Source organism: Carassius auratus, chromosome 47, assembly GCF_003368295.1.
Source record: "Carassius auratus strain Wakin chromosome 47, ASM336829v1, whole genome shotgun sequence".
Taxonomy (NCBI): Eukaryota; Metazoa; Chordata; class Actinopteri; order Cypriniformes; family Cyprinidae; genus Carassius; species Carassius auratus.
Window position 1 is genome coordinate 6369409 of NC_039289.1, and position 26996 is coordinate 6396404.

The following is a 26996-nucleotide window of genomic DNA, read 5'->3' on the forward strand; positions in this document are numbered from 1 at the left end:
AGGTTCGCTTAGACAAATGTGCCACAGCATGCCACTCATTTAAGTAAAGCTCACAACATATTGAACAGAGCTAAACAAGGAAGCTGTAAATATTTTACTTGGTGTCCTTTCAGAAAATTAGCACTTTTTAAGCTCCAAGCTGTTCATGAATAAAATTTCACAGTCATATTTACCAGGTAGGAAGCTGACTCAAATGTCCATTGGGACTATCTACATACAAGTGCTATTAGAGGTAAGGGAGACCTTTTTTTCTGCTCAAATGAATAATTTTTTTTAAAAGTGGTTATAAAGACTTAACTTTACTTCTGTACATACTAAATTGGGTGTATTCATCACCTGATACTTACCTGATGATTAACACTGTAGTAAATCACTTGTGATGGCAACAGTTTATTTTGGTTCAGGGCAGGATGTAAAGTGATATGGCACATCTGAGGATGATAAGTTTCCTGAAAGGAAATAAATGACAGTACAATAAAAGGTAAACAATAATGAGAGTGACATTCACTTAAAGTGATTATGAATAATCCAGGCCCCACCCATCTCTTCTCAGTCCCCCAGATGCAAGCCCTGCCCTGAATAAAATGCAGGAAGGGACTACGCCACCCCAGCAAAGAGCAGGCAGACAGCAAGGCACAGAGAGTGAGAGAGTGAGAGAGAGAAAGACACCCATTTACAGCTTTACTGCCTTATTTAGTCCATCAGACTTGCTTTCACTGCCACCTCTATCTTATCCTCTCCATTTCTTTTTCAATCTTTCTCTCTCACACACACACACACATACTCATTAAAATACACTAATTCAACTCAGCTCATTCACAGGCACGGGTCAAGCAGCCTCACATTTCACCTTGCTCTGCCCCTGGCACACAGGACACAGGCTCCCGTAACTCTGTCAGGTTGGACTGAGGGACCTAGATGCTCGTGGACAATTTAACAAGATCGAGTCATTTCTTTAGGATGGAATTGCAAAGTTCTCATTCATCATTCTGAAGAGCAAGACCGACAGACAGCTGGTTACAAGACCAAAAAGAAACACCTGAGTTTGAAATTGCTCACTTTCGTTTTCAAGGATTTTTTTTTACCCTCTCTTCCCATGTTCCTGCTTATGGATTCTGCGTGAGGCATAGTGCCCAGCGAAGACCCGCATCATGCCAACTACTTGTGCGAGGTGCACCTTGGGAGTCTGACCCATCATGTGCAAATGGACACCTACTACCGCTGGTCTCCACTCCAACCTCACCTTTACCGGTTCAGTTCTCCCTTATTTTCCTTTTCCTTTGGTATGGCTATTTCTGCTCTTTCTGGCTTGCTCTGCTCTTGGAGGTTGCCCGCCTGCATTGGGCCATGACCCCCTTCATGCGCTGACACAGGGCACAAACTACTCATGGACTCTGGAGCGGCATACACGCAGCTACAACCACCTCGAGGGTGACGTCCGTCTTCGCCACCTCTATTCCGCCAACAAGTTTTTTCTCTGCATCGACAAGACAGGCAAGGTGGATGGCACCCGTCGGAACAATTACCCTGACAGTGAGTAGATGGCCAGTGTTTGTCTCCATTCATGTGTTCCTGCAGAAAGGGAGTGGGGCTCATTTGGTCTTTATGATCTTCCATCAACTCTCTTATCACTTGTGGTTTATGGCTCTTTTATTCCACTGCTCGTAGGGTCAGACTTTTATTATGAGTATGCACAGTACAAAGGTGTTGCTAGGTAGGATTTGTAATAAGCAAAACATTTAATTGGAAAGTGAATGTCCATTCGAAATATGGATAGTCTGTCACAGCCCCAGAGACAAAAAAAATAAAATGTGTCCTAATTTGTCTTATTTTTTTAATGTATATCTATTCTATATTGTAATATGTTTGAGTAGGAGGATTTAACTTAAAACTAAAAGGCAAATCCTTAAGTTTTAAACAGAAAATGTAAACACAATTGTCAATTTAATTGGCAATTAAGTACAGTGTCAAATTCTCATGCATGTTTAATGTATTCAACATAAATGTTTTGTTGAAGAATCTTATAATGCTCTGTACACTGTCAGAAAAGTTCAACCATTAGGTGAATAATTCAACTGGTTCATTACCCTAAAAGGGATGATGATGACTTTCTACTACTAAAAGATGTTAATTAATACTAGAGCATTAATGTACTCCCAATGTTCTACTATAAACCATTTAGGAATATATATATAACGTACAATGTTGTCCCTTTAAGGGTAGTGCCCCTGTGAAAAGCTGTTGTTCCCCTTAAGGTATAACTTTTGCACATTTTTTTCTAGGATTGTATAGTATATACTCTAACACTTTAATATTTTAGCCCTGAAGAAAATTGTGGAAGTTAGCATTTAATTTTGAAGTAGCAGGTACAGTTGGTCTTTAGAAAACCTACAGTGATAAATAGACCAGATGTTCCTTACAAATCACTCTCCTACCTCCCAGGTTGATTCCTTTATCTTTACACTTTTCCAACTGGAGTTTAACTCTATGTCATCCTGTGTCAGGGTACAGCAGCAGCCTTCTGTTAGTTTGAATTTGGGATTTAACTGGTCTGGGCCGTGGAGATCACAGTGGGTTGACCCTGGCTGTTGTGTAAGTTTGTTGTTGTTGCAAAAATGAGTTAGTCAGACTTTTCCAGGCAAGTTGCTTTAACTGCTCTGCCACTGTGCAGATCTTAACTGTTGCATGACATTTGTTTACAATTTTCTGCTCTTCACGGTTGTATCAGATTAGCTTAGATGCTTGTGCTTGTTACAGTTGGGTGAAACAGCCATCAGAAGCAATTTGCTTGCACCTTTACTTACCATCCTCTCATGTCCTGTCCCCGAATTAAGGTCCTTTTTAGCAAAGAGAGTCCCCTTTACAGAAATTTACTGTATCCTGCATTTACTTGTGTTGTGGAAATTCTAATTCAATAATGGGGTGGTGTTGGCGCAGTGGATAAGACACATGGCTTTGGTGTGGGAGACCCGGGTTCGAATCCACTGTTAGACACCAATGTGTCCCTGAGCAAGACACTTAACCCCTAGTTGCTCCAGAGGCGTGCGACCTCTGACATATATAGCATTAGAATTACAGCATGGAAGAACTTCTCAGCTCTATTCCACAGCCTGTGTTCCCTCCTGTCGAGTTGGTCGTGTAGTTTCGCTGCAGTGGTCCGATGGTATGTTTCCTAACAGCTCAAGTCCCTCGCTGTCATCCTTTGGCCCTAACTGACCTCAGATTACCCCCACACAGTGATGTTGCTGCGTGTTCAGCTCCCATACACCATGTTTGTTCCCCTAAGTCAGCCAGACGTCCCCCTTGGCACGGGGCAGCTGGTCAATCACTTTACTGAGCTGTAGCCCTCTGGGGGTGCTGGAACCTTTCCTGCAGTGACTTGCGTGCACCCACGCAGCTCTCTCTGCCACTTTCACCTCTAAGTGTTATCAGCGAGACCTGATATCATGCTAGACTCCTTCCGCTGGCTTAGGCAGAGCGTCCTTGACCTGCTGAGATATCTGAGAGAGAATAAGAGACAACTTTCGACAATGCTTTAGCATGTGATCTTCACACAAGTCTGTAGAGGACAGTGGCTGTGCTTCTGTTCCAACTCCATTGGAAGTTGGCCTGTCAAACTAAGTTTCAAATGGACTCAAGTTAGACTTTGTTCTTTTTTGTCATTCTCATATACATTAACACAATGGGGAGTGCTTTTACCCAAGACAGTCCTATTTGCTCACAAAACTTCATTGATTTGTTCTTTAATGTCACACCTGACTGATATTTTCATTTGCAAAAAGTGTGATATTATCACTCGTACATTATATTATCAAATCGCTGATTTGTAAGTCGGTGTGCCACTTGAGACATCAATTGCCCTCTGTCCACTTTGCTTGTGGCACAGATCATACATGATTGACAATATAACAAAGAAAGTGAATCCCTTTGTGAACCAATATTGATTTATCAAATCAAACATTCCACCTTATCTGATTTGGCCTAGGCCATGTTAAAAGTTTGCATAGCGTGGCAAAAAAGTGTTTTGGCAGACATGGTCTGTTTTCAGTACTCGGCCAAAGATGGTTTGCACTCGGCCTTCACCCATTGTTTCTTCTCCTCTGCTGCTGCAAAAGCTTGAAGAATTTGTATAAATGCTACTAATTCAGCCGCTTGCGCAGAGCAATGGACGTGGAGCACTCCAGGTGTTTTTGTTGCATATGCAGTGGTTACAGCGTAATCTGCTCTATTCTGGCCGGTTTTGGAGTGTCTTGATAGAATTAAGTCAGTATTTTCTAAGGGGGTTTCTTTTAAAATCTGGCCTTGGTGGACAGACCTTTTCAAATGTGGCAACACAATCATGTTCTTCCCCATCCTTCCCCATGAACGTTTCACAATACGAACACATGCCCAAAAATGATATTAGTTGCTTTTTCATGAAAAGCTTTAGAATCTTTTGAATTGTCTCTTTTAGTTTCTCAGATTAAGATTTGCCATTTTTAGTGATATGACCTAAAAATGTCACCTCCCTTTTTACAAACTGCAGTTTCGACAAACTGGCTTATGACCCTCAGCAGCCAAAAGTTATTATGCATATTTTTTTTATCTTTATAACAGGGAAAATAGGTGTACGCACAGGATAATTTTCACAGAGCACAATTACCCCAGCTGCTCTTAATGATTAAAAAACTGGTGTTCAGCCCAGCCACTTGAATCATGGGGAAAGCTCTGAATGGCTCTCCTTTTTCCTCCGGTTTCTTCACGTTCAGGCTGTCCGGCTGCAGTGTCACTCTCTCATGAGCGGTGCTGACTGCGGCCATGGAGTATTTCATCATTCTGATGACGTTGCTGGTGACAGAGCAGACGGTTTGGATGATGATGATGCTGTCAAAGTTGTGCTTGTCTCTCGTCGGGCGGCAAGGACTGCGGTGCAGATGCAGTTGCTCTGTAGGATGGAGGCAGCTGTGGTGGTTGAATCTGTTGCTGCTGTGGCATTTGTCGATGGGGTGAAACCAGGAATCCAGATCAAAGTCCACTTTGGCACACTGCAGTTCTCTAAGGGGATAAAGAGAAGAATTCTGAACAGTATGATCTGTTCTTCAGTGAGCTTTTTCTACAGAACTATAATTTCTCAGTTCTTTCCTAAATGGCATTCAAATTTATTTCTCAGCGTTCTGCTGCTTCACGCCTGTGCTGTAAAGAGTAAAATAAAAATTCCTATGTTTCTGAAACTTGTCTTTTTGCTCATTTTTCGCTTTTTATATTCTCTTAATCTGTTATCACATTTTTCCAAGCTCTCTTTTATATTGTTAAGGGCTGTTACGCTAAAGGTACCTTTTTTTTTTTTTTTTGGGAAAACCATAATTCTCAACCCAGGGTATGACTTCCATAATTATTTCCCATATTTCTTTTTCATGTCATTGTAAATTGGACTGTCCAAATCATCTGGAACGTGTCCTCTTTACCTCACACTTGGTTGTCACCACCATGTGGCCTCGCACTTACTCGCACAAAGTCTTATCACCTCCGTCCTGCTTAACTTGAGGCCTGTTTCCCATACCGGCGAAAATCTGCGAAACTATACTATAGCTCCACGTACCCGTGAAAAAAACGTTCACGTACCGGCGACCTATGGGGTGGCTTGGACTTGCAACATAAGGTCTAGGAATATCAAACTGCAGTTTACCAAATTAGAAACCCAATTTTGTAATTTTTTCCAATATGAATGGAATTTCAAAATCATGTCTCACCGTTTGTAGCACGCATTTTCTAATCCGTTGAGAAACCAGCATTAAAGGTCCACAAGGCCTCAGACGTCAGTCCCTCCTTCCCTGAAACCTTTTGGGGTTTAGGGCTAAACCCTTTGTGGGTTTAGGGTGATCAGCCAACTAATGTCCTCAGGTCCCGGACGGTCAGCTGTGGAATCCCGTCACTCGTCGCAAAGTTTGTCGTGGAAATTCTAATTCAATAACAATTTGTAGAGACTGAGAATGAAAAACCAAACAGAGTTTTGACTTTGTATTGCTTTAATTCTCTGCAGAGAATGATCTGGTTTACACACAGCTTCTGAGTCTTTGTGCAAAGAGATAACACACAGACTCACATCCCACCTTTTATAGTATGTTGAAAGATACATTGAAGGACAGACTAGGACTGTCTCAGAACTAATTGTTCCTGGTACATGGCTCCTCTTTAGATGTTGTTTTTCAGCCTAAAGCAGTTACGTGCACAGGTTACACAGTGAACTCAGTATCCTTATGGACTATATTTACTACCTTGATCATTGTATGTTAAAAAGATACCTAAATGAGATTAATGCAATCAATGCCAAATTAACAAAACTAAAAATTTCCATAACACTTGTCTTGCAGAATTTCTCAGTATTGCATTTCCTTGCCTTCGCTTTCCTTTCAGGGTTCGCATTAGTAGAGGAAATTTTAGATTTTCTAAAAAAGTGCTTTGTTTCATGATTCCATTTAGGAAATTCAGAATCACAACTGTTCTTTGCATTAATTTTGTTAGTGTTGCTTTGCTGCTTTGCTGCTTTGCTGCTTTCCGCCTTGTCCTCTGCATAGCCCTTAGCATCCGTCAACACTACTGTGTGCCCAAACAGCCCCGCACTGACTCTTCCTCTCACTTTTTCCAACTACCGCCCCCAAACTCTCAGGTGCAAAAACAGTTGGAATTAGTCAATGGGCCCTTGGCTAATTGAGGTAGGAAAATAGTGTATCAATCCCAGTGAACTGAATACTGAGAGAAGAGGCAAAGGATTGCAAAGGATTGAAAGAGAGACTGAGAGGTAAAAGGATGTAGGCGATATTATTGCATTTGTGTAAGTGCATTTCCATTGAGAAATACTTTGAGAGTTTTAATCAAACTTCATTCATTATTCTTTTATAGAGTTGTAAATGGCCTTATAACAACATGCTTGGAAGATTGCTCAAGTTTAATTTGTTAGCAAAATTATTTTAGATAGCACTGCTTGAGCCAGGACAAAATTAAGCACCCTTATCTGGAGGAAATGGCTTGCATAATTGTGCAAATGATTTCAGAACTTAATCGGCCACAAACTATAGCCTTGCTTTGGCTCCTATTCCTGAAACTTGTTTTCATCCTGGTGATGAATGGAACTCAGCACTTTTATGTTTCAGGATTCAAAGTAGATAGATGTCAATCAGCTACAATAAGATTCTCATCGTTCACAGTTAATGGCCCCATAATGCAAACTAGACAATCTGATTTGACTATAATCTTGCAGTTGGAGGTGAATGCAATTGGAGGTTTGTAGTAGTAACTGGAAGCAGTGGCAGGTACTGACAAAACTTATTGGCTGATGGCAATACAAAAGCGAACACTGTACCAATCCCTTCACTAGAAACTGTTTTGCTTTAACATAAGCGTGATATATATTAAATTTATATTAAAGTCAATTTCATGGTTTCACTATGCTCTCAAAAATTTTTATTAGTGATAAATCGTCGTTTACATTTACCATTTATATCTTGCTTGAATCTTTGACGAAATTATGAGTAGAAAGAAAAATGGAAACTTCGAAGGTAAAGGCAACAATTAATCACCACTTGATGGGTGGTGAGTGAGAAACCAGATAAATCTTAAACCAATGTTTCTGTCCATTCTTGTCTTTGCCAATGTTGTTTTCTTTTACACTTTTCACATTGCAGGTGCTTCTAAAATATTGCTGGCTGACAAAACTGGCTTAGCTCTTTTTTCCCCCACAACATTTGACTTTAAAAAGAACACTGTTGAAGTCTAGGGCATATGTGGTTGAGGACATCAAATGCTTGACTTGAGTCCAGGCAACAACACCGCAGTTAAGGAAATAAAGTCATGCAACAGGCATAATCAGAAAAGTCACTTTAACTAAAATATGGTCATTTTGCAGTTTGCCAGGCCTTTTCCTCCATCTCCCCCTTTTTTTTGCTCTCCTTCTTCCATTTCAGCTGTATTTACAAGAGTTGTGTCATGTTTACCACGTTTTCCCTCACTTCTCTGCATCTTGCTTTAGATGTTACCGTTTTCCCTAGCTGTGATTTCATAGGTGTGTTGAGCTTGGACTCAAGTCACAGGAAGAAATCATTCACCCGTTCTGAATATATTGTGGAATTATTTAAAACATATTTCAAAAAGAGAGACTGTCAGTTCATAGATGCCAAGAGGCCACAGAAGAGAGATTGTGCACTACTGAATGTTGTCACATAAACGCTTATAGAATCATGGGAGGTGAAAATAAATTAACAATGTATTTTTTATTGTTGTATCAGGTCTGCGTATGTGTTATATGATAATTTTGAAGAATTAGAGACAGCTGAATTTAGAAAATGGTTTAAAATTCTCCAGAAGTATCTAAATGACAATAAACAGTTATAGGGTTCCTCAAACAAAACTGGTTAAAGCGTGAGAAAAGGCATGTACTCTGCTAAGGACCTTTCAAAAGTGTATAGCAGTGAAGCTCCTGGTCTGTCACAGTTTAAGTGGTAAGGGCACATGGGTGCTAGGTGATTCCAGACGCTCCTGGAAAGTCTGGGAATGTTGCTTACATTTAGCCTGTGGGGGCCTCTTGGAGATTTTGGTGCCAGGAAAATCCTGTCTTTTTAATCCTTCCGATGGACAGTGGTTCAGAATATAGTAAGAAAATCCAGGAAATCCCTCTCTAGCCAGGTGTTTTTGGCCCTGGGACTAAAAAAAACACACACAAAAAAAAACACGGATACTCTGAGAGTTTTGATGGCTCAAAGGCAAGTTTTGATGTCATGAAAGGATGAAAAGATGTGTCACAATTAGTAGTGTGCAGCTAGGTGCAAAGAAGAGCTACGTAACTACTTTAAAAGCCTTTGACGACTGACTGAAGACATATTACAAGTGTTAATCCCACCACAACCAAAACACACCTAATTATTTTAGAAGATCAGGTAGGCCTAGCAAACATTACTTAAAGGCTTAAAATGTTCTTGTTAGTCATCAAAATACATTTGCATGCACAGTATAGATGGGGTAATGTTTACCATTCTTCTCTGAATTTTTGCTGTGCAAATCCAGTAATTTAAAAGGGAATCCACGCAATCAGGAATTTTGTATGAGAGTGAAAATTTTCTCCATGTAGATTTTGCAATAAGGTAGTCAAGTTTGCCATATTGACCAATGAAAAGTCGTTTGGTTTGAAAGTGACTACTGTGTAAGCTGTGCTTCACACGTCCCTACAAATAGACCCTATTTCCCCACAAAGTTTTGCACCTTTACAGTTGATTTTGCTTAGTTACTGTCTTCATCTATCTAAGTATACATGACGCAATGTGTATTTACATATTTAAGAATTAAATACCTTCTTCTTTTCATGCGCACCACTGCCAATGTCACCTGTAGTCCAATTAATGTTTATACAGTCTAGACGAATATGAGCTTCGCATTATCTAGGTCTATTAGCTCAACTCGGCAAAATCCTACTGCCATTATTTCATTTACATTGCAACACCTGTGTGACATTTTAATATGACAAATTATTTATTTTGCTTCCTTGAAATCAAACTTTTAAAGAGCATGTAAACGTACTTATGCCACACAGAATGTCAGTTTGAATCTAGCGATCACTAATGAGATCAGAAAAAACGGCCAACGATAACAACATAAAACTGTGCCTAGTCTTGTGATGACTCAACTAATGCAAAATGTATTTACATTAGAGGTCAAGCACTCTGTATACCCAGTGGTGCAATTACTGACAGGCAGTCTCACGGTTCAGAAGGTACTGCTTAGATTCTCTCATCTTCACTAGCCAAACGGTAATGTTTGGAGAAAATTGACCCAAGGCCATTTTTTCCTGAATAAGAAGTCATTAGCACTGTTATTATTATCATAACTTTTTGTGAGCGATGTAAAACGAGTATTAATTAGATCAGTTGGGAACCCACAGCTTGGCTAACACATACAGTACCATATGCTGACTATCATCTGCCAAAGCCAACACAGCCCACTTCTCTTGGTTCTGAGGCAAAATTAAACAGACAGACAGACTTGGTCTCATTGTGACTGGGTTCAGGCACTAGGCAGCTGTGAATTAAAACACCCTCTTGGGATTGTAGTCACTCTGAATTGAACTTTTGATTAAAGCTGTTCACCTTCAAGCGTATGTTAACTCAGACAGTGTATCTTGGAGACTCTGAGCGACTACTGTGGGATTCCCTTGCATGCATTAATCACAATTTGATATTTACACATTCTTCATCTGTCTTATTGCGGTAACATTAATGTCTAAAACTGCCATTTTGGGTTAAATATCAGAAGTCGAAGTGCAGACTTATTAAACTGATTTCTCTTAGTTTGAAACTATACAAAGGAATACTGTCTTCTGCTGTATGTCTCCTACTGGGTTTCCTTGCAGGTTCATTGTATTTATCAGTGGTTCACCTCATGCTTTCTTGACATAAACTGATGTTCTTTATCATTTGTTACAAGCTCAAGTTTCTAATCAGACCTAAAATCTTAGGAGACTCCATATAAAATATATTATGATAAGATGTCTTTAAACCCTTATACAGCTGAATTGTAAAACAATAGCAATAAAATGAAGCTGAGTCACCTATGGTTCCCACTTAAACAATTTGATCACATACTTTCTAACATAGCTATTTCAATTAAATTATTATTTTGCTTCACAGGTAGTAATGTGAAAACTGATTTGGCAGCTTTTGATTTATAAAACCCCATGTTATTACATTTTATTTTAATATTATTTAATATGTAGAAATTTGTGAATGTCAATGTGTCTGTCTTCCATTTGAAAGGGCGTTGCACAATTTGCAACTGGCATAATCATAGTTGTAAAACAACGTACGTATTTAAAACAACATGACAACAAACCACAATATAAAACAGTGTAAAGCAAACAGCCATATCACCATAGTTGCACAGTTTACTTTCGCTACCGTACCAGTATATCGCTACCGTTCAAAAAATAAAATAAAAAAAATTATTCAGCAAGGATACATTTAATTGATTAACAGTGACAATAAAGACATTTATAATGTTACAAAAGATTTCTCTTTCAAATATACTTTCTATTTATCTAGTATTCCTGAAAAAAGTATCACAGTTAGAACAAAAATATTAAGCACCACTACAGTTTTCCACATTGATAATAATAAGAAATGTTTCTTGAGCATCAAATCAGCATATAAGAATGATTTCTGAAACGTAACTGTCAAAGGAATAAATTACATTTTAAAGTATATTCAGGGAGAAAACAGTTATTTTAAATTTAAAAAACTATTTCACAATATAGGAGATAATGTTTTCAAAAACATTATGAAACTCTTACCAACCCTAAACCTTTAAAGGGTAGTAGTAATACACTAAGACTTGATGATTCAGAAACCCTTTCCATAACTTATCAGGAGTCAGATTGTTTGCACGAAATCAGACATTGGACAACAGCAAAAGGCGGGCCATTGTGAGGCCAACTATATGTGCTGAATGGTTCAACAGCTTTATCTCGCCACCTAAAGATATAAAGTAATTATGATGCGCTGAAATGTGCTGTCCTGAAATGTCATGTAAGGGCATTGTCATTGAGTCCATTCAGCACAATGAGTCATAAGCACACATAGGAATCGCCCCAACTAGATGTATGTGTTTATTCACTTAGTTGTTGATGGTTACTACTGACAAGTTATATGTGATTCTATGATTTTATTTGGCTATTAAATCTTGAACCAGTTTTCCATAATTATAACCATAATTATTTACTGCATCTCACAACTGGCTCATTGCTGGTTTTACATTCCACTAACCTTTTGGCAAGCAGACTTCATCTGGATCCACTATGCTACTGTCATCATTAAGAAGTTGTCAAGATTTATACATTATCTCAGTCTACTGATACATTTTTATTTTTGTCTTATCCTATCACAAAAACTGTGATTTAGAAACAGTTCATTTTAAAAAACTGCAAATGTCCCCGCACACTTTTCAATATCTATTAAGTTTCCTGTGTGGCCAATTAGCTGAAACAACATATTCAGGATGAATGTTGTCTGTCAATTTTGTGACTATTTATCTGCAAGTTTACACATAGCAGAGCACACTGCATGTTTACGTATTTATTCTTCTTTATACATGTCTAATCACAGCCAGACCTCATTTTATGCATAGTCTTTGGTCTGAGTTTCCCAAAAGCTTCGTAAGCCTAAGAAGTTCGTAAAAACGATCACACAACTAATCTTAATATTACGGTCTGTTTCCCAAAAGCATCATAACTTAAGTAACACTTGAAAATCATTGTAGAACTATGAGTGCTCTGGAGTAATCGTAAAGCCCTTAGTGCATCATAAAAATAATTTTTATAATATAATTTTGTATTGTATTATAGTTATTATATCCAAGTTGTCTGTCTGGAATGCAGCATTAGGTTAACGTCAATAAACGATGTACTAAGAGCCATTCTATAAGGTGACATTTCAGCACTTGACAAACGGATAGCGACTCCTAAGTAGCACTTAAAGCACAGATACGTGCGATTGCTTTATGTGCATTGTTGGGAAACGCACGTGAAACAATAACGAACGATCAAAAAATTAACTTTAAGCGCAAAGATCAATCATTATCGGGAAAACCCGGCCCTGTACAATAACGCTTTACTAATTTCTGTCTGACCTAAATGTTATTGCAACCAACTAAATACAGTGCAACATGTGTAGTCCGATTCATGGACAAATGACTCCTCTTAGTTCCTTATGTGTTCTCGATTCACTAAAGAGCTGATCAGGAGTGCGTTTCACAGAAGTGTTTGTGTTTGTTATATATAGAACTTGACACTGCCTAATTGCCATTCTGAAGCTCTTTGGAACATGGGGAGATGTCTTAACTCTGTGCTACTTATTTCAGTTGCATATTTTCAGATTAGCTCCAATCAGAAAGTTCCATATCAAGGTTGAGTGGACTTGGGACAAAAAACCTCCATGTAGGATAGTGTTAAGGTCAAGGCCTTTTTCACTAGCTGAGTGATTTGACAGATCTGACAAGAAGCTGATGGCCCCTTTGTGCTGTCTGTCAGTTTTCAATTCACTCCGTCTTATTTCAGTGCTCTGAAGCACAGTGCGATCTCCAGCCATAGAAACTGTCCTGCTTCAGATTGACCAAGTGGAACTCTTTGGGCCAGATTAACTAAACAGGACAATTAAGTGTGAAACCGCAATCCCATAAAAGATGGGAGTGGAAAATACGCAAATTAAGGAATACATTTGCAGACAGCACATTCCTATAATGAACGATGCAATCTACAGTACCAAGAGTAGTGCAAATTAGCATAGGGTTTAATTTGTTTTATAATACCTTTAAATCATAAACAGCCTCTCCACTAGCAGTTCCAGATGTCTCATTACTATGACATCATACACGGGGAAAGTCCCGCCCGTTTGTGACCCTATCTGCCCTATTAGGATATACACAGCCCTGAGTGAAAGGCAGCAGTCCACCATTACTGTTGGAGGTACAATGTCAGTGCCAAAGAGCCATTTAAAGTGTTGTGTGTTGGGATGCACCAACGAACATAGGTCTCTCCAAAGACCGCTGACGACACTGGTTGAATTTCATTTTCGAAGGAAATGTCCCGGCAAAAAAAATGGAAAAGATCTTTACATTTGTGCTATCATTTTACACCGGACTGCCTCACAAACTAGGGTCAGTTCAAGGCTGGAGTTGTGCAAAAGATTGCTTCTGAAAAAGGGATTGATACCAACGCTTCATGCACAAACGTTCAGTCTCCAGACAAAGTAAGCATCACTCATCATATTCTGTTTTCCAAAATAGCTTCTTGGCTAATGTTGCTAATGTTGCTAAAGCTACCATTGTCTCTGCCTGTTTTCACTAATGTTGTATTCACGTGCTACCAGAATGATCGTGAATAGGAATGTAGATTTTATGGCATCTTTCTCTTCTGTTATCACTGCAGGACAACCTTTGTATCTCCATTAGTATATTTTGGTTAGGCACTTTGTCTAATGAAAGTAAGACGTGTGATGTAATTGATTTGTGTGCTAGATTATGGCACACAAGTCAACTACTTTCTCTTTTGTTATCACTGCAGAACAACCTTTGTAACTCCATTGGTATATTTAGGTTAGGTACTTTGCCTAATGAGAGTAAAACGGGTGATGTAATTGATTTGTGTGCTAGATTATGGTAATTGTTGTGTGCACAAATTAAGCACTGTGAACTCACAGAGGTTTTGAAGAAGTTCAACCGCAGCTTTGTTTGAATGAACCCTTCATGTTTTTTCAACGATGAAGTTGAATGCTCTCGTCCCCAAGCCTGTTTTTGGTCAGGACGACTGCATCTTTATTTTAGCAGGCGGACGTTTCTCCTCTCATGCAACTTGGTGCAATTAACCCCATTTCAACAATGACCTCAGCCTTAATCCTGGGCCTTTTGATAGTGCTGAGTGCAGAAAACAACAGAAGCCTTGAGTCACAAAATAGCCATTGAATCTGCTTGTAACTATCCTTAGAGGCCACTGATGGCTACCCCTTGCTGGCAAAGGAAGTGATGCGTGATTTGGAGGCATTACTGCGCACCCTCTCCTTGATTAAAGAAAAGCCCATTCATGGGGGTCTGCTTTCTTTCCGTGCCACCTTTGCGCCTTTTAGTACCTCATAAGACCAGACACACCAGACCATGTCTTTGTTAACCTCTTGTGCCTTCAAAGTCTTCACGACAGAGGCACCTCTTGCCCTCCGGCAAGCTAAAACTCTTAGTGGGTGGGTGATTGTCTGTTAGTATTCCAATGAGGAAAAATACTAGCAAGGGAACCATCCTGAGGGTTCGGTTTCACATGCGAAAGAAGCCAGATATGTTCTATTCAGCCTTTAGAAGCAATAGAAATCAGTCTTGTTGAAGGTTTGGCCACAAGTTTGCAACCACCAGTGCAGATACATTTACTTGTGAAGGAACACTGCATAATGTATTAATACATTTTCAGTGAATGTATCTTTAATATGAGTCTATTTTATCTTATTGCACTGGTGAATTTATTATAATTGTTTTAAGTATAACTAGTTAAAAACAAGTTAAACTTACCAGTGGAGAAAGACAAAATAAAGTTCAAAGGCCTTTTTTACACTAAGATGAATGTTCAGTGTAAAAGTTTGACACAATAAACATTTTCATTTAAATGAACTTAAGTTAATAAGTCAACAAAAACATTTGCGAGGTGTTTTAATGTCTTCCATAGCATTGCAAAATGGATCAACGAATAAGATGTGCTCAAAATCGTAATGGTTGTTTGAAAATATCTAAATTTTGTTTCTTTTCTGTGCCATGCAGGTGCCAGAAACAGAAAGTTGCACGGCACTTTGTGTACTGGCGTAACTAGAGTATTTTTTAAGAATAAAATGTAGATTCTACTGTACCTTTACTTTTACTATCTTTTTTTGTATAAAAACACCTTATAAAACCCCAAAGTGCATTAAATCTGTATTTTTGGATCCTTTTTGTTGTTTTTTTGTTGTAGCTGTATTGGTATAAGTATATATTGTATATTACTGTATATATTGGTACAAATAACAACTTCACAGCTAAATATTTGGTTAGCAGATTAAATTAACTGCCACACTTAAAGTGTCTCAGGTTAACCTTTGTGGGCCATTACAGGCAGTACATCAGACATTATGGGATCTTGTTTTAGGGGTCGATAATGTAATTTGGCCTCTGACCCTGGATCCATTGACTCTGGAAGTTGTCTCCTTATCTGGGACAGCAATTGACTAATGAAATACTTCCTCTGCCTTGTAAGAATCTCTTATCGCAGAGCCAAAAGCAAGGTCTCTTTTCTAAATCTTGACAGCAGTGTTATAAATACATTTATACCATACACACATAACAATTAGCTAGTTCCTCCCTGGCAGATTAGTCATTTGAATTCAGTGAATATATGTATACAGACTTAGTCATTCATGCAAACATTTTTTTTTTTTTTTAAATGTTTAAAATAAAGCCATGCAATCTGCAAATCCAAGATTAACATGCAAAAGTGCTACGTATTTTAACAGTTTTATGTGTCCTTCAACAAGCATCAGGAGAACTGGTCAGTGACTATTTAGACAAGGCAGACGAAATTACAGAAAGTCTTTCTTTGTCCCTATCTGACCCCTGCTCCTCCTTCCTGGCCTCTGTGCTCTCACCTAGACTGTCTCTCTGTGTGCAGGGGGTAATGGGATACCTGTCACTGGCTCTAATGGCCTTTGAAGGACTTGGCTAATCCCCAGAGTTTGCATTCAGTGAGCCATAAAAGCGAAACGAGGACAGAGGCAGGCCCCTGAAACTGTGAAAGCTCTGAATTGTGTGAGAGAACATCACCCAAGTGTGCAACCCTGGCAAATGAGTGTAATAATGTACTCTCAGTTCAAATGCCTTAATGGTTGTAGTTCAAATTTGCACAACCTCACCTCACTATTGCTGGCACAATAGCATCTGAATGGCTTCTGTGATGGTGCCACCAATGTACTTTATATCAGTACCATAATGTTTTTTTTTTTGTTTTTTTTTTATCACTATTGGTCGATATTGGAAAATTTAATTGTGCATATTTATAACTTCTATTTGGATGACCTTTTCTGTCATCTAATGTTCACTTACAAACACTGTAAGTTTAAACACTTTTTAAACTGCATAATTTTCATATTGTATAATGTAGCATTAAATTGTTGATTTTAGTATTAACTAATTAAAACAAGATATTATATAATATTAATTGGAGCAACAAAGTGATTATTATCCCTGTCATGAAAATAATTATCGGCTTATCTGTAATAGTTAGAACTTGCAATATCGGTGCATCCCTAGTGCCTCCAATAAAATGAAAAAAAAAAAAGATAGCAACAACTACTGTAAATGGACGCCTTTTTTCTAAGCAAGACAATTTAGAAGAAAATATAATCCTCTGAGTGCATTTAATCTGTATTTTGCATCCTCTGTGTTGGTATAACTGTATTGGTATAAGTATATATATATTGGTATAGGTATAAACTTCAGGTCTAAGTGTTCTGCTAGGAGCATTTGAGGTGAAATTCTGCAAATCAGTTTCCATATTAAGGATAAATGTTATTTTCCAACCATGACCCTCTGGTGCATAGAATAGAATATTGTTTTTATTCTTTCATTCAGTCCGGCTTGAGTGAATATGACATGCTCTTTATTATACTAGAGAACACATGGCGAGAAGTAAAGAGCAACCCTGAAACAGATGTCTCACATTACAGCCAATGGACATTTATGAGTACGGGCAATAAATTCTTGGCAGAATTGTTTAACTTCAAAGTGTGTGACACTGTCCAATATTATTATTATTTTTTAAACATGGTGCAGATTTCATCACCTTTTAAATGAACTATACCAGTTTCTGTACGCTTTTGTTCATGCTGTCTGAAATATGTCAATATAACAGTCTACATAATAACTGACTAAAAAAGTGCATGTGTACCATGTATTTTATAACCATTTTAAACTTTTAATCGGTCTGTATCACTAATATTGGTTATATACTGATATACTTAAAGTAACTGTTAAATCTAATATTTTGCAAATATTAAAATGAGCATTAATTTTTATAATTATTTCTTTATTTGTGATGTCAAAATCCACTATTAGCATTTTAAATGATTTATTTAATTCTTACATTTATTTAGATTAAATAGTATACATTTTTATATTGGCTATTTTTGGTGAATTATCGGTTACCGGTAATTTTATTGAAAAGTTCTTAAGGAAATCTAATTATCTTTGGAAAAAGGTGTTTATAACTTGGTGGTTCTCTGTTCTTGTGTTGTAACTCCTGCAAGGCCACAACTTGTGCGCATCTTGTTCATGCTTATTATTGCTGAAAAATCTATTTAACGACCAATTTAATTGTGAATAAGAGCATGTTTACCTCACACGCAGGCCTCTGATGCAATGGATAGCAGACTAATAGGATGAGAAAGACTGATGTTATCAAAGCCAGTGTAGTTTAACACACACCACCCCACCCCCAGGAGATGGCAAGAATGTGGGAACGAAGAGAGAAATCAGGCCAGGCAAAGAATCGCCTCAGCCACGTCCTTTCTTTGCACTCTCGTTGTTTCTTTCATCCCTTTCTCTTTACTACTTTCACAGTCTGGACGGACCCAAATGCAAGCGAGTACATCTGAACAAACCATTGTCCTGCTTTTAAATGGCAAAGAACAGTGTATTTTTCATTTTATATGATGTGCTTTATGCAGTTCTTCAGCCCCCTAAAATGTTATTTTATTTAATTTTTATACACTCCAGGCAAGACATTTCAAACTATTTTGATATTCTGTAACTAATAACAGGACATTCAGTTATTTTTAAGTGTGACTAAAATGTCCAAACCATATATTTTAGATTCCACCTTATATATTTTACATATTGCTGAGTTTGACCAATGACTAGTTTGGTGTACTTAAAAACACGTGTGAATTAATCAGCACTGTGTAACATTTAGTTTCATATTGAAAATCAGTTGACATGCGGACCCAATTTAGTCCCGAAAAGTCAAGAAATGTCTAGCTTTTCCCCCCACACATTCAGCTTTATAGGGAGCATTGGAAACTGGTATAATAAACAGCTTAGCTGTACACATTTATTACATCAATAACAACCATAAGTTACATTTATGGCTGTGTAGGGTGTCATGGGATCTAAAAAAGACCTGAGAATCATTACTATAGGCTGAAAAGCTGAGACAGACTTACGTAATTTGAATAACATACTGTAATACGAAGCCAAGGTGGAAAGCCACACTAAATTATGGAGCATAGACAAGTTATATCAACATACTAGGACAGAACCACCAAGGTTACAAGGTCATATTCACAACCCAACCTTAGTGTATATGTGCAGTGTTTAGGTATACTGTATAGGTGGAAACTTTTACAATTTAGAAGAGATTTGTAGCCTTTTAAGACTTCATATAGTTATGATGCATGTCCAGAAACTCATGTTGGAACTCCTCAGCTGCTCTTTTTCAGGATCATACAGCTGTTAATTAGCTCATAAATTTAACAACACAGCATAAGCCATTCATGCATACAAGTAAAGTTGTTTGACCACACCTATGGTAAATGTAGAGCTGTAGTTCAATCTTGCCAGAAGTTGTAAAATGTTATTATTATTTTTTTTTGCCATGAACATTAATTTTCAGATTAAATCCATTATGAACTTACCTGACCCCAACAGAACACCAAAAATGTTTTTTTGATTTACATCCAAAGAGGACCCCAAATCAGTTTTAGAACAGACTATTAATCCATTATGAAATTATATATAAATAAAAACCTTTTTGTTTAAACAAATGCTGTTCTTTTGAACTTTGTTTTCATCACATAATCCTGACAAAAAATGTATCATTTCCACGAAAATGTTAAGCAGCACTTCTGTTTACGAAACACATTTTAAACAGTACATAAAATGTAAGTAAACTAAAAGTAATGCAAGTTACATAATCTGAATACTTTTTTCAAGTTACTTGTAAAGTAACACATTACTTTTACATTTACAAGAAAATATCTGAGTTACTTTTTCAAATAAGTAATGCAAGTTACTTTGTTTTCCCTTTTTTTTTCACTGACACCTCTCCTGTCCCCACGTTGAGAGAAATTAGGAGTGAGGTGCAAAGGCAGAGGTTCTTCCTTCATGCTGAGGCTAATTTCACTTTTGGTTCGGAAATGGCCTTTACATTTGCCAAAATATAACTTTTGGGCTTTTTGTTATTAAACATAAATAAGCAAGCCCAGCTCAGGTGACAAAGAGTAATGCAAAAGAAATGTAATGCATTACTTTCCACAAAAAAAGCCCCCCCAAAAAGTAACTAAGTAATGTAATTAGTTACTTTTTATGGGCTAACGTGATATTGTAATGCATTATTTTTAAAAGTAACTTTCCCCAACACTGCCCATCAGATGATAACCTCTTTCCCCAGGGCACCGGCATTAGGTGATAATTCGATTTTGAGGGTAACATGGTCCAAAAGTAGGGCAGAGCAGTTTCCAGGACGCTTGAAACTCAAGCTATTCAAAGCAGCAGTGACTGGGGTGGGCTCACGGCCTGAACACTCATCCCACACACATAGGTCTCGAGTTCATTCAGCTCAAGGGAACCTAGGAGGAGGCTGATCTGATCAAAGGTGCTGGTCACGACCATTAGGTGCAGAAATAAGGACCCAGCATGAAAAGGTTGTGATCTGAAAAGGGTTAGGAAAGAAAAGGAGAAAAAACAACATCAGGACCCTCTAAAGGAAGAAAGCAAACTGTGAAAAAATTGAAAAGATACGTCAATCAAGTACAAGCACCCAGCTGGACACAAGAGATTCCCAGGCTTTCACCCGAAGGGGCGACAGGCCAGAGAGGGCTGCTGGAGGGGCGACCTGGGAAATTAAAGACCTTCTTTAAAAAGCATGTTAGGGAGGGCGTTCGCCAGAGAAACTTAGCTCCATCTTTCACCCTGTCGACCCCCTCCTTCTCTTTTTATTGATGTGGGTGGAACTTTGCTCTGTGTGACAAAAGCTGGGTCATTAATGAGACCATGTCAGCTTCCAAATCTCAGGTAGGTAACAAAGGCCTATTGGGAGCAAAGGGCCAGTTGAAGGAAACATAATTTTAGGAACCTCCTGACCTCCATCCTGGCTTTCCGTATTGCTAGCATCCACATCCCGCATTCTCCACCAACTGCTCCTTATGCTCATCTTACCCGACAATAATTCTGACAAAGAAAATGCTTTGAGAACTCCTTCGTGCTTTTTAATTTTTCTTTTTTATAAATGATTTGCTTTCAATGTCAAAAAAGGCCTGAAAGATCTGAAGATGGGCTCACTTCCAGAAAGTAAAGGGTGGGAAATTAAGGCAAAGGTAAGGCCCCGTCCACACGGAGAAGGAGCTTACCCCAATCCGATCTTTTTTTTACCTCGTCTCAAGAAATATCCGCGTCCACACGAAACCGCAAAATGATGTAGTATACATGGCAGACCAGTATGTGGCGCTGTAATTCTGACAAAGAGATACACTAAAAACAGAGAAGAAGACTTGGACTATGCTCATAAACCTTGCGCGTGGTACACAATCGAACATGGAATAATACATTTATTAATCTTAATTTTTTTTTTACAAAAGTTCCCTACAGCACCTTTAAGGGATCTTGCATAATTCCCCCTGTTCTGTGCTAAAAATCCTTTACCTAATTTGTTGCTCTTGGTCAAAATCAACTGATTTTTTAAAAAAAAAAAAAATAAAAAAAAATCTTTATTTGTACATCATTTTGCAATGTTCACTCAAAAACGGAGTCCAGACTAATGAGGACATTACTTATATATAAGTATATGTATGTAACTAGGTGTTGACAAAAGTCTTAATTTTCACAAGTTTTCATGCCCTGTATGAGCAATGTTTTAGTCCAATGCGATAACATAAACTAACATTTTTTTTTTGGGGGGGGGGGGATTCTTAGAGTTAAAATGACTGGAACATAACATAATGGTTAATATATATATACAAACTACAGACAAAAAGCATAATGGTGTATACTCTAAATGGTATATTTATTCACATTACCCCACTGTACTGTAGGTCTCACAGTAAGCTGTATGTGTTGAATCACTACAAAGACCCATCTCATTTGAGCCATTATGTCATGATTCAGACCAAAATGGTTGCGTTGTGAAGATTAACCTCTGAAGTGTTTTACTGCCTTCAAAGTTTTAGGTTGTGTTAGAACATTTTTTTTTTCTCAAGAAATTTAATTCCTTGAGCACTCCATGAGCTTAAGACACAATAGAGGACATTTTCAAAAGGGAATAAAGATTAATGAAGGTCCAACTGGCATTTATAGGTGTTTGATCATGCGTCAAGAACTTGAATCATTTCACCTAGACAAATCTGCACCAAGTACCCTTTGATGTTACAGAGCGTAACATTTATATGAAAATTATGGGAGAATGGGATTAATGGCACTAAAAGCAGTTCTTTTTTTCAGGAGGTCTGCCTGATTTTCACAGCTGAATTGGTCTTGACTTACACCTTTGAGCATCTGAAATAATGAAAATTAGAAGTAACAGCACTTACTTCAGACACCGGTGTTTTTCATTTAACTGGACACTTCCTCATAAACTCGATGTGTGCTCCAATCATCTGGGAGACTAGGTGGATGTCTTATAAGCTGTTTGCACGCATCGGTCACCAACGCTACCATGTTTGTACACACAGCTGAGACAAGTAAACAACAGATTGGCCTTCAAAGACAGACATTATAAAATGAGGTTGCAGCTGTATACCTGAGTCATCTATCAGCACGTCTTCATGATGAAGGGCTACATGAAGACATTACTTAATTTACTTATGTACTGTTACAAGAAAAAGATTTCACGTCACATTCCGTTGCCTGTGAGGTGCCCTATTATTGCATCTTTTATTTCAATTTTTTTAACTATGTTATATTTTTCTTGCATTTTCTAGGTTGTAATACATTTTAATTGCATTTATGCATTTATCGGATGCTTTTAAAAACGTGTTGATTTAATACATTGTAAGTCAATTTGGATAAAAGTATCTGTCAAATGCATAAATGTAATGTAAATATAAATTTCCAAACCCAACCGAAAATAGCTTACATCCAAGGATATTATTCTATTGCTTCATTTTCTATTCCTTTTTTCCAAGTCTTTCTGATAGAACATAGTATTTTTAATCATAAAAGAACATTTTTAATTCAACAAGTACATTCATCCCGGGAAGTGTCGCAAAGTTGCAGACGATAATTAGTCTGTGAGTTTAAACTGGAAGAAATGACTGTTGAGAAATAGCTACACCTGCTCAAACCCGACAGCGAGGGTTTACTCAGTCACAGCTGAAAAGCTTTAACCAGAATCCCAAACCCAAGTTCTTCGGTCTGCCCCCTGCAGCACATGTGTTCAACAGATCTGCTTTCCTGTGTTTTTTTGTGTACATTTCCCAACTGGCGCTAGGTCAACATCTCATTCAGCACCTCGACGTGTTACAGTGTTTACAGTCCTTGTCCAAAGCCAACAGCTGATTTGTCTGCACAGTTTCCCCTTGCAGTTTTATAGAGAGGCACCCAGCTGACACCAAATGGTTTGCAGCCTTTTGTGTTTTTTCTTTTTTTTAAGCTGCATTTTATGAGCCTTAAAAACTCATGGATACTCCCAACAGATAACACCAGACATTATGGAAGTATGTGATGTAAAGAATTTCCACAGATTGCCAGGGTAATCTCAGGTCATCTCCAAAACAATCTGCCCTATTGTTGGGTCAGCCTCCATGCTAGTGCAAAAACAGCATTAGGAGAACCTAGCACGATGGACATCTAACCATAATCAGTCTGACACCAAATTTCCAGATCATTAAAAAAAAGCTTTAGATAGAGTCGAATAGGTGGAATGAAAAAACGAAAAGTTGGAATGAAAAAACATAAAATCGCTTTTTTGTTAGTTTTTTTTATGAAGGTTGAACTTTTAACATGAAACTCACATTTTTAAAATGCAGTATCATGTGTGAGATGTTGAAAAATAGTGACGTCAGCTGAACAGTCAAACACATCCATCTAACTCATATTTGGAAGTGCACAACGAAAAGCAGCTCAATTTAATGCTAAAATTTGTTCTCTGTAAACAGCTCTTTAAACTCTTTCTCAAACATCATCAGGGCTGTTTTTTTCCCCATGTAGAAAACAGTTTCACAACAATCTGTAACCATTTAAATTTGTTGCAAATTCGTATAAATATGATATGTGCAAATCTGTTGACATACACCCAGCAGAGGGGTAAGTTTTGGGGTGGGTTAGGAATAAAGAATAATATTTATTTTTTCATACAATTTGTACATTTTCTCATGAATCACATTGTAACTCGTAAATTCCACACTCGTAACTTAGTTGTTTTCTCAAGAGATCGGGTTGAAAATGTCATTCTTGTGCACAACCAGCCGAAAACCAGATCACCAATGAATCATGAATTTATCACCATGAAGCCAAATTTTTATTTTGGCAAGTACATATGTAATGCATAACTTTACTTGCGACTTGTATTCTTAACTTTAATGTTTTATCCCCAACACTGGCCGTAATATCAATCTAGCATATTTTATTTTTCTATATTTGTGTTAATTAAGCCACGTAAGTGCCACGTGAATTCCAAAGAAAACCATGTTTGGAAATCTAGGTTGTTCTTGTTGGTTTCACAAAGAGCATCATTCAAACTAGCTTATTGTAATGTGTCCTGATTTTTCTTGTCCTGGGAGAAAAAAAACCCTTCCCTTGAGCATATGTATGCCAGGTGTTCTAATCAGCAATGATAGAGTGGCTTTTGATGGAGAAACTCGCCTTTTCTAAACCAGACTTCTGTTCCTTTTTTCCCCTCCTCAGGTCTGATGGAAATCCGATCTGTAAGTGTGGGAGTTGTCGCCATCAAATCAGTCAGCACCGGCCTGTACCTAGCTATGTCCAAAAAAGGAACGCTCTTCGGATCGGTAGGTACATCAAAATGATTCAGCATCTTTTAGTATTAACATTTAGAAAATTGCACAAACAAAAATGTGCAAAAGTGAGTCATCCAGTGTATATCCTTGAGTCTTTTACCGGAATGTCCAAATGTTTGGCCGCTTACTGTTTTTGTGAAATTAGTGCGTGCCACCAGACAGTTGTTTGTGGCTTGTTTAATGAAGACGCCCAATTGCATGGTGCACTTTAACTGCTCTCTGAGAAATCTCACCCTGGCAATCTGTCACCCAGCCATGATAAGATGGCTTACAGATGGCTATATCTGTCCCCTGATCCCCAGAGTAAACATGACAAACCTTGGGAATCACTCAAGGCCTAAGCACCCTTCTTTTATTACTCTTTTGAATGATTATTAGTCACATTCACTCATTCCGCAGTGATCTTATCGGACTGTAGGGTAAAGCTGGACTCTTTTAAGTGTTGCTGTCATCATCCTTTTGTCATTTTCAATTAAATAGCTTTATCCAGTTGTGGCATAGTGGCAGTCCTCTCTAAGGTTTGTCAGGCATCTTTCTGAGCCCATGTGAGACAGAAAAATACAAATGCATAAAGGCTATACAATGGGATGTTTGGAACATAACTCTCTCCAAGATTTGTGAAGCTCTTCACCACATGGTTCAGTGAGCTTGGTAAGACAATATGGTTTAATATGCTAATCACTAAAAGGAAATCTCATACTCAAGACATGGTGATCCAAATGTAATTATTTTAGAAAACGGCCATTGAATTGCCCCTTTATAATATGAATATTGTGGCCTTAATGGTCAAAATCTGTCTTATAAAAAATACATTTCAATGTTGTCTCCTGTAGCCCCACTTATGACTTTGGGACTTTGAAACTTTTTAGCTTATCCTTTCAAAGAACCTTATGATAAAAACAAATTATATATAATATATAATATATTATATATATACAGTATATATGTATAATATGGCAACTATCAAGTTAATCAGAGTAGATGTTGATTTGAGTCAGCTGTTTGCCATTTTTAATGTTCAGTCTTCATTATATGTTCAGTAAACAGACTCTTGATGTTACCATCATGATGAATATGTTTTTGAATTTCATAAGCGATAATGAAGACAACTTAAATATTATTTTCATCAAAGAATTCACGTGCCATTTTAGTTATATACTGTAGATTAAAACTGAATTTATATGAGTTTGACAATGAAATTGACTAAAATTTAAGAATATTTTTGCCCCCCCACCCCAAAAAAAGTGTATAAATAAAGAAAACTGCAAGTACTAAACTACTGTAAATGTTTTGATGTTGTCAACAACACAGTGCGAGTAACTCAAACTGCACTCTTCATTTGACTCATTGCAGGTCAGGTACAGCCCCAGCTGCAAGTTCAGAGAGCGCATCGAAGAGAACGGCTATAACACCTACGCCTCGCTGCGCTGGAAGCACAGGGGCAGGCAGATGTTTGTGTCACTGAATGGCCGAGGGAAACCCCGCAGAGGTCACAAAGCTAGACGGAGACACCCATCTACTCATTTCCTCCCTATGCTGGCCACATAGCTGGACTCTTCCTCATGAGCAATGCTATCTGCATTTAACAAGGACTTATTAAATGCTATTAAGTTCTGTTTTTTTCTGAGTACTGTCATAAACGGTACATTAACTTATTTCTCTGTCTTTTGGCTCAGCTTAAGGCCCAGTAAAGTTTACAGTTTAAAGCAAGTATGATGTATATACAGGTTCCATATTAATGTTATTGTTGAGTTAACTAGGCATTTACTGCATCTATCTGTTCTCCTATTATGGCATATTTCTGAGTGACATCATCAACCCAGACTCATTGTAAAAAAATCAAATAAAATAAAAAAAACATACCTGAAGAAATAACTTTTATTCAGCAGGGCCACATTCAATTGATCAAAAGGGACAGTAAAGCCATTTAAAAGGTTAGAAAATATATCCATTTAAAATGATTGCTGCTCTTTTCTAATTTTATTCATCAAATAATCCTAAAAAAAGAATGCATAATGGTTTCCACAAAAATGTTAAGCAGCTCCACTGATTTCTACATTTACAGTAATGAGAAATAAAATAAATTTAGCCTTGGTGAGCATAAGAGTATTTAGAAAATGTAAAAAAGAAAAATACATTTGTGACATGCAACAGATGACCTCAAAGAGTTAAAATGGAATGGTTGTTTCGGTGTGGTTTTGATCTCACATCTGCTTTTGCTCACACCTTTGGAAGGGTTCAGTGTAGGAAGAAATATATAGTTTGAAATTGATCGAGAATTAGCTTTTTAGAGCCACTCTGCTGGCATTTCATTTCTTTAGCACCATTTCATTTGGGAACTACAGTGACACTGCCGCCATTTACACTTTATTTTTACTTTATGAGACTGGGCTGAGCATTACAGCTGTTGACTGGTAATTTTTCATATGCAACTACTTGAAAAAAAAAAAACCCATCCAGAATCTGTTC

The 26996-nt window shown here is 37.7% G+C and overlaps 1 protein-coding gene across 1 annotated transcript; it reads left to right on the top strand.

Annotated features, from left to right (window-relative positions):
- The first annotated feature begins 773 nt into the window (after window positions 1–773).
- LOC113064606 (fibroblast growth factor 22-like) lies at window positions 774–26389 on the top strand. The gene is made up of 3 exons (XM_026235443.1): window positions 774–1533; window positions 24415–24518; window positions 25881–26389. Exons 1-3 carry the CDS (start codon window positions 1197–1199, stop codon window positions 26073–26075), a joined length of 636 nt encoding a protein of 211 aa, XP_026091228.1. The 5' UTR covers window positions 774–1196; the 3' UTR covers window positions 26076–26389.
- The last annotated feature ends 607 nt before the right edge of the window (window positions 26390–26996 follow it).

Bases quoted from the DNA above. Each gene is read 5' to 3' on its own strand.
- LOC113064606 (XM_026235443.1), top strand. From the start codon at position 1,197: ATGTGCAAATGGACACCTACTACCGCTGGTCTCCACTCCAACCTCACC. The intron at 1,534-24,414 runs GTGAGTAGATGG...TCCCCTCCTCAG, and splicing joins TCGGAACAATTACCCTGACA to GTCTGATGGAAATCCGATCT. The intron at 24,519-25,880 runs GTAGGTACATCA...GACTCATTGCAG, and splicing joins AAGGAACGCTCTTCGGATCG to GTCAGGTACAGCCCCAGCTG.